Source organism: Chaetura pelagica, unplaced genomic scaffold (assembly GCF_000747805.2).
Source record: "Chaetura pelagica isolate M959 unplaced genomic scaffold, ChaPel_1.0 scaffold488, whole genome shotgun sequence".
Taxonomy (NCBI): domain Eukaryota; kingdom Metazoa; phylum Chordata; class Aves; order Apodiformes; family Apodidae; genus Chaetura; species Chaetura pelagica.
Window position 1 is genome coordinate 257468 of NW_009954235.1, and position 7883 is coordinate 265350.

General features: G+C 43.0%; 1 protein-coding gene across 5 annotated transcripts in view; it reads right to left on the reverse strand.

Annotated features, from left to right (window-relative positions):
- Positions 1-11: 11 nt before the first annotated feature.
- The window catches only part of NEDD4L (neural precursor cell expressed, developmentally down-regulated 4-like, E3 ubiquitin protein ligase), a 100386-nt gene continuing 92514 nt past the window's right edge, over positions 12-7883 (reverse strand). For all 5 annotated transcript variants that reach the window (XM_010003644.1, XM_010003643.1, XM_010003647.1 and 2 more), the window contains 9 exons: positions 7750-7820; positions 6269-6364; positions 5603-5676; positions 4042-4102; positions 3571-3630; positions 2873-2980; positions 1861-1957; positions 1326-1398; positions 12-124 (listed from right to left, as the gene is read on the reverse strand). In XM_010003644.1, coding sequence (XP_010001946.1) covers positions 22-124; positions 1326-1398; positions 1861-1957; positions 2873-2980; positions 3571-3630; positions 4042-4102; positions 5603-5676; positions 6269-6364; positions 7750-7820 — 743 coding nt within the window. In that variant the 3' untranslated portion in view covers positions 12-21. The remainder of the gene's footprint in view (positions 125-1325; positions 1399-1860; positions 1958-2872; positions 2981-3570; positions 3631-4041; positions 4103-5602; positions 5677-6268; positions 6365-7749; positions 7821-7883) is intronic.

Sequence of the window (7883 nt, forward strand, 5' to 3'; positions counted from 1 at the left end):
GGGACCGGCGGGGGAAGGGCCTTAATCCACCCCTTCAAAGCCCTGAGCGTTTTCTACTGCCATGAGGAGCTTCTCCCGCAGATCTTCAAAGGATTCATACAGAGGTAAGTCTAGGCGATTAAAGCTGAAATGCAGAAGGAAAAGAATGGTTTAATAATCCCTTGGGAAATAACATGTACTTTAAAAGAAACGGAGAAGATTAAATAATTTGGGGCCTTAACAGAGAATGTATCTTCTTGTCCTTTGCCAGACTCACTAACGCTGCTGTTCCCTGCAGGCAGCTCCGAGACCAGCCCTGCCCACGGCCGAGTCAGCCAGAGCTGTGCCCCCTTCCCAAAGCTGAAAGTTGGGGTTTGGAAAAAACTTTGGAAAGGAAAACAGCCAACAGAAGACACCCCTCCTGCAAACTGTATGTAGTTGATTGAAAATACTTCCTCTCTGTCAAAAGGCTGGTTTTCTAAGGCTCCTTCTGAATTTCTAGGATGGGGGAAACAAAGAAGAATAAACATCCAAAAGGAAGTATTGAAAATGTCCTGTAAAATCTAATGGACAACTGAAATGTGAAGAGGATGTGTTGGTTCTGGAATGTGTTTTGGTGGTACTGCTGTTTGGTGGGGTTTTCTTAAAATAAAACTTTTTATTTTATAGCATGATGATTTTTATGGCAATCTTGCCACATGTTCTAATATGCATTATGTTCTAATAGTGAGTTTTCCTATACAGCACAATTTATCTTAAAGCCATAATCCTGATATGCAACAGAGCAAGACAAAGGTTTGTATTGAACGCTTTAAACACTCGCAAATTCTGTACTTAGGCTTGTGAGCTCCTCACCTCACATTTTAATGAACTGTCCAACATTTTATGACCCCTGTAGTATGGGTTTCTGTGGCTATGTTTTGTTATGTCAGACTTTCTGTAGTGCATGATTCTCACTGGCTAGGATAGGAAAAATAATGGAAAATGAGGAAGGGAAACTGATGCCTGCAGTGTGGTCCAGTGACAGCTGAACTAGAATCAGCATTAAGAAAAAAAAGCATCAACCCCTAATAGCACAAACAGCAGTCCTGCTTTTCCAAATCATGGATATCCTTCCATTTCTGAGTTTTCCAGAAAGGAAGGAGGAAAAGGTGATAAATCTCTCAGACAAGCAGAAGAAGGCAATGACTAGCACATGCAGGTAAGCGAGTGTAAGTTTCAGAGTATGCCATTTCATAACAAGTTGTATGATCCTTACGTTAGAGATAAGCACAGTCATCAGCTTCCCCTCTTCTTGGCAGTGGAACAGTGCAGAATAGCTGTATAATTTTGTTTTTATGACTTACCACGTGTGAGCTCTGGGCAGTTTATCAGGACTTCCCCATTGCTCTATTGTAAACAGCTGAGGCCCATTTGAACCTGGTTGGAAGTGAAAATAGTATGAAATATCAACTGCTGGACACTACAGAGGCTACCTAAATGTTATTTATAACATTAAATGTTTGTATAAATTGTAGGCTGGCTTTTTCAACAGGTACAGAATACCTGGTATGAACACTCTTAATGAAAACTACATGAAAGCAAGAGGAAGGTGGTTACACTTACTTCCCAGCCCAGTTAGCTTATTATCTAAGTAGCTTTGTGTAGAGTGTGTGCAATGCAAAAGAAGTAAGCTCAGACAGTGACGGATGGAAAAGTGCTTGGTTACACGTGCATTCTCCTCTTCCTGTGACAAGGATGTTATTCCTGGTGACAGCTTTTTCCAGTGGGCACTGCGAGCGTGTCTGCTGCCTAACCCCCGCTGTACAGACCCTCCCTCCTCACTGTGCTCCCAGGAGGGCAATGCTGGGTGTGTCAGGGGCTGGTGCCCGCCCTGCTCACCGTACAGTTCCGCAAACCCGTTCATGGGCACCCGCGACGTCCCGGTCACGAACTGCAGCAGCCGGATGCGCTTCTCCGCGTCCATCAGCAGCACGGCCTGCGGGCACAGGGGGGCGTCAGGGGCTGCGCTGCCACACGGGCGCAGCCCAGCACTTCTCTGGGTGAACGGCGGGGACACCAGGGCTGCCGTGCGCACGACGGGGTGGAGAGAAAGAGATGACAGACCAGCCAGGGAGCCTGCAGAGCTTCCCAGGACATCAGCTCAGAGCTGCACTGCAGCCAGGGCTCAGGGCCAGGCCTTCTGGCTGCCACAGGTGCATGGTCTGCATGGACACCCCCCCATGGCCATCAGCATGAGACACCAAACCTGAGATGAAGCCTGAAGCCCATACATGAAGCTGGAAGACACGGGCGCAGCCCAGCACTTCTCTGGGTGAACGGCGGGGACACCAGGGCTGCCGTGCGCACGACGGGGTGGAGAGAAAGAGATGACAGACCAGCCAGGGAGCCTGCAGAGCTTCCCAGGACATCAGCTCAGAGCTGCACTGCAGCCAGGGCTCAGGGCCAGGCCTTCTGGCTGCCACAGGTGCATGGTCTGCATGGACACCCCCCCATGGCCATCAGCATGAGACACCAAACCTGAGATGAAGCCTGAAGCCCATACATGAAGCTGGAAGATTCTTATATTCTCAAGAAAAACAGACACCCCTTTGCAAAATCTACAGCTATTACAGGAAAAAGTATTTTGGTGGTTTTCCTGGGCATATAGGCTTTTCATGAAAGCATTTTACTTCACAAATACTGCAAGATACTTTAGATAAAACCAAGGATCCCACCACATATTTTGGTTCCTGGTACAGTCTGTAACAGCTGTCATCTCCAGTGTACACAGACATACATGTTCTTCCAGTTTTCATGGAGAAAAACATTCATAACAGACTCCACGGAACAATACAGGAACTTTGACTTTTAGGAATATTCAGAGAAGCCAAATGAGGTAAAACAGTATTACCTTCCAGAACCACTGGATAACGGGATGATTTGGGCAGTAACCATTTTTGTAGATTGTATGTTGTCTCCAGTCATTCACATCAACGTCGCCAAGGCCACACATCAGTAACTGCACAGGGAAGCAAAGGGTGATGGTGTTACTGGAAGCTGCTGGTGTCTTATCCACACACTTCATCAGAGAAACTAGGGGACTTTCCTGCTGCTGTCTGACTGTGTGAAGACTCAGCTGTGCAGGTGTCAATGCAAACGTGAAGGAGAGTTTGATCCTCTCTTCAGAAGGACTCTCAAAGAACAGTTAGTTCTACTGGAGAAACTGCTCACCAGGGTATGTGCATGCTGTGTGGCAGCAGCTCGTGGGGCATTTTGCTCACAACGTGACAGGTACAGACATCATGGCATTAATTCTAGATGATCTTATGGTCTCTTCCAACCCAAGCTATTCTATGCATTCAGTAAGCTATGCTTTTAAATGCACATACTCAACCACCTCACTGAATAATTACAATTTTTTGTGCTTTCATGTGAACAACAGATTTAACTAGGGAGAAAAAGCTGATTTCCTATCATAGCCAAAACATCTTTGTCCGCAGATTTAATTATGATGACTAAGTGATAAATGATGAGCCTGGAATGTAACACATCTCCCTGTGATGAGCATCACTGATCTGTTGCCTCTGGATGTTAATTAAACAAACTCACCTCTAGTTCATTTTCATCAAAAATTTTGATCAGATCAATGGGAAGAAGTTCTGTGAATCCCTAAAAAGAAAGCAAAGCAAGTTAAAATTCTCACACCACATAAAAATTAAGCTTTTATCCAACAGGATCTTTGGCTTCAGGGAACCTAAGTGAACTACAGAGGATGGAGGAGGGTTTTGAAAACGAAATAGAGTTGCTGAAATTACAAGTCCCTAATTAAAAACAACAATCACTAAATTATTTCAAGCTCAAATACTTTAAGCTTGTGAGAGAATGACCTTATTCTCTTAAAGGAAAGATTGTGTATTCTTATATAAGGTAAAACTGAAATGATAACCCCAAGCATTCCAGAACTTGTGTGGCTGCACCAAGCTTCCCACTCCCCTAACACAGATACTGATGAGTAACAAGTCTGCATTGAAAAAAATAATGATTTTTTGGGGAAAAAAAGAAGTAGCTGAAGAACCTTACCTCCAAAAAAGCATTCATTTGTTTCTGAACTCTGTTTACAAACCTCCACTGGATGACCAGGCTGTAGAAGAGAGACAGAAACACAACAGCACGCTCATTAGAAGACTGCAAATGAAGCTTTGAGAGATCCTAGCAACCCTGTGTGTTCTCATTTACAGCTTCAGCCATCTCCCAGCCACCCCCTGGGGTTAAGGAAACAGAGCAGCTTTGTATTCATTGCTGAAATTCATCTGTGGGACTGATTTGAGTTATTGAAAATAAGAGCAATGCCTCTGGACAAGTTAGAGTTGGAGTATTTTCATGGTAGCACCCAAGACAACTTCTACACACACCTCCTTCTTCTATCTGTGACTTCCCTACCTCACCAGGAACTCTTTAACATAACCCTCTTAGTGATCTGGCAGAATCCTCTTGTTCCTATGGAGAGGAACTCAAGGATTGCCAGATTGAAACAGCCCACAAGGCTGCACTAAGATTTACCTCCTTCTAAACCAGGCTGTAATCCAGACTCTGGCCTTTGCTGGTAGGATTAGGTACCTAAATGACTAGACATGTTATTCTTCCAGTGCTCTGAGTAATTAACAATTCCTAACAAGTTACAAAACATGAGGACAGCCGTAATTCCATATAATGACCTGCCTTAAGTAAATAGTAGATGAATGAAAACTGCAGCACCAAATGAAAGAGTTTGTATGACAATGCTCACCACCTACAGCATCCCCACCTTACAGGTGCTATAACAATGCTTTAGAAATCCCCTTCCTTTCCTACTGACACATTTCTTTCCTAATTTGCATGAATATTGCAATTACAATGTTTTCTCACCTTTGAAGAGGCACTAATTAAAAATGCCAGCAAGTAAAGCTGAACTTATCATCTGACATTTCAGTAGGCAGAAAAACTGAGGAAGCTTAACATTAAACACAATTTAAGATACGGACAGTTTTGAATAGCAACATTGGTGTTGTTGTCTCATAATGCTTTAAGAAATAACCTTCATTTTTAAGCAGCAACCCTTCAGCCAGCTTATCTGTTTTCCTTCTTTCCTGCAGTAAGTGTTGCACAATGAAGTGATGCAAACAAACCACCACACTTTCTATTAGACAGTGATTCTTCATTCCCCACATGAGCAGGACATAGGCAGGAGAATGCAGCATCTGCTTGTGCTAAGACACTGAGGCAGAGATAAAATCACATTGGTCACCCCCAGTTAACTGGGGCTTTAGCCCCCCTTTTTTGGGGTTGTTTTTGGTTTTTTTTGAGTATAACAACTAGAATAGTTCTATCATAGTGGAATTCTAGAGAAAAATATTTGAAAGATGTGAATTTGCAGGAATCATTTCCAAATGAGAGCAATGACACAGACATCCCCATCCATCCCTTTCTCTAGAGCCAGTGCAGTGTGCAGCTGCAAAATACAGGTTAAAATTAAAACTTTCTAAGGATTAGGGTACAAACAATGCTAACAATCCTATTTTCGTGTGAAAGGATCAGTGGCGACCCAGTGCTGCTGAAGGCACAGCAGCTGCAGGCAGGCACAGCTGCTGTGTCCCCTACGCACTCGATGTACTCCCTCTTGTTCTCGTTGGTCACCATGATTTCCGACCCGTTTGGCTTCAGGTCCACTTGGTATGTCTGGATTTCAAAAGAGAACAAAACAAAACACAACAGTCTTTATGATTCCAGGACACATTTCTCTCCAAATCCTTGAGCAACATTTTACAAGTAGCATTAGAAACTTATTATGCTGTAAAAGCTAATGAGACATTAAAGCGTTCCCCACTTTAAATGGCATCACTAGGAACAAATCATTATGTGGTCATTTATACAACTGAACTCTTGATCATATTCATTAGCAAGGGAGCAAACCACTCCACAGCAAACTTTCAGTCCTGAACAGCAGGTTCCTCTGGGTAAAGAAAACATATTCTGTTTTCATAAAGGTAAAAAAATGCCTTCTGATTTTTTCAAAATGCTTGGGAAAATAAAAGACAACTTAAAATCCACAGATAAACTGTTTCAGTCAAAGGCCAAAAAAGTAAAGCAGAAAACCAAAAAAAGGTTACAGAAATGGTTAAGCACAAATTTGCTAAAGATGGTGTCACCATGGGGTACAAGACTGAAAAAAATAAATTCACTGCAGTTCACAAGGAACCCCAGCAAGTAGTGCCTGGCAATAACCAACAATAAGATGGACATAAGGACTTTTGGGATAAACTTGACATACCTGTCCAAAGTTTTCCTCATCTATGCAAAACATGAGATCCAGCTCTGTAGGATCGTTTTCCAGGATCCACTTCAAAGAGTTGTAGTATTCACTGTCCTACAGCAGATGATAGTTAAAAGTTTGAAAATGCAAACCTTAAATGTATAGTTAAGATTTTAATTTGTCCAAATTTAAACATCTAAAACTTAAACCTCCAAAGGGACTGGAAAGATGAAAACTCACTTATTTCACAGCTGCTGTAAAGCAGGGTAAAATTCATTACTTTGTTTGTATTTTTCTCAGCTGCTGTATTTTTAGGTTCATGTAACTTTTCTTAATTGACTTATAATTACATTATTATACAACACAATAAATTGTCTCTACATATCTATTAGCTACCATATGTACCTAACAGTGTGAAAGAACTGGTTAGGAAATGTCTTATTTTCAACACAATCCATATACCAATTGCACCAAAAATGCATTACACAGTAACTGAGTGCATTGTTATTATTAAAGCCTGGAAGTTTGTTGAATAAAAGGCTCCTCTGATCTCCTGAAAGGGCCGTGTCCTCGTGTTTGAGGTTCACACCTAAAGACTGACCCAAGAAAAAAGGAAGAAAAAAAAGTATCTGTAGCTGTCATTAAATACTTCCAAGCAAGAGAGCAAAAAAACCCCACTTTTGAGATACAGTTAAAAAAGTATGAAGCCTACTCAGGTGTCCTTCAAGAGAAGAATGATCAGCCCAAGTCTGGTGACTGTGAGATGGTGGGAGCTGGAGGAGTCATGGAGCAGTTGACCCAGCACTTCAGTCACTGAAAACCTGACCTCAGAAGGTTGCAACGACAAAGCCAAGTGTCACCCTGCTGAGCCAGTGGAACCCTTTGCACTGTGCCACCACACACCTCTGGAATGTCTGTGTCCAGATTGGGCATCTGCAGGATCCCACTGACACGCTGTCCTTCAATTTGCAGGACAAAGTTAGAGGTTCCTAACTTGTGAAACAATGACTGCAGTGAATGCTGAAGGTTTGAGAGGAAGTGCAGGGAACAAAACCCAGACAGAGGCAAGGGCAGAAGCTGTGCTGCTTTCATTGAGTTTATTTCAGAGAGAACTGGTTCTGCTTTGGCAGCCCCTTCTCCTCCCAGCATTGCAGGGAACCCCCTCTGCTGCCTGGGCCCTTGCACCCCCTTCCTGCTCCTGCAGGGCTTGGTGGTGGTGCTCCTGGGAGCAGGGAGACAGCAGAGCTGGAAGTATAATGATGTTGTTTCTTACAGGCCTATTCCCATCTCTTCTCCCTCATCCCTCTCACCACTGGTAGTAAACAGCTTTCCTAGCAGGCAAGATTTGTTTTATTTCAAAAGTACGTATGTATCTTTCTGAACTTGCAGCAACTGTGACCTTGTGTTTTCCACTCATGGGAATGCTTAGCTCTTTTAAGTGTCCCCAGAGGAAAGAACATGTAATTGCTAGTGCTGATAGGGTGCAAATGTTATCTTACCACTGACTCCATGTCTTTCAGAGTTATTGGTTTCCCCAGCATCATCTTGTAAAATGGTCTAATGAAGAAGCCTAAAAGAGAGGGAAGATACGATTGCCCAAGGAAAATACATCAAGATATTTCCTAGCGTGCCA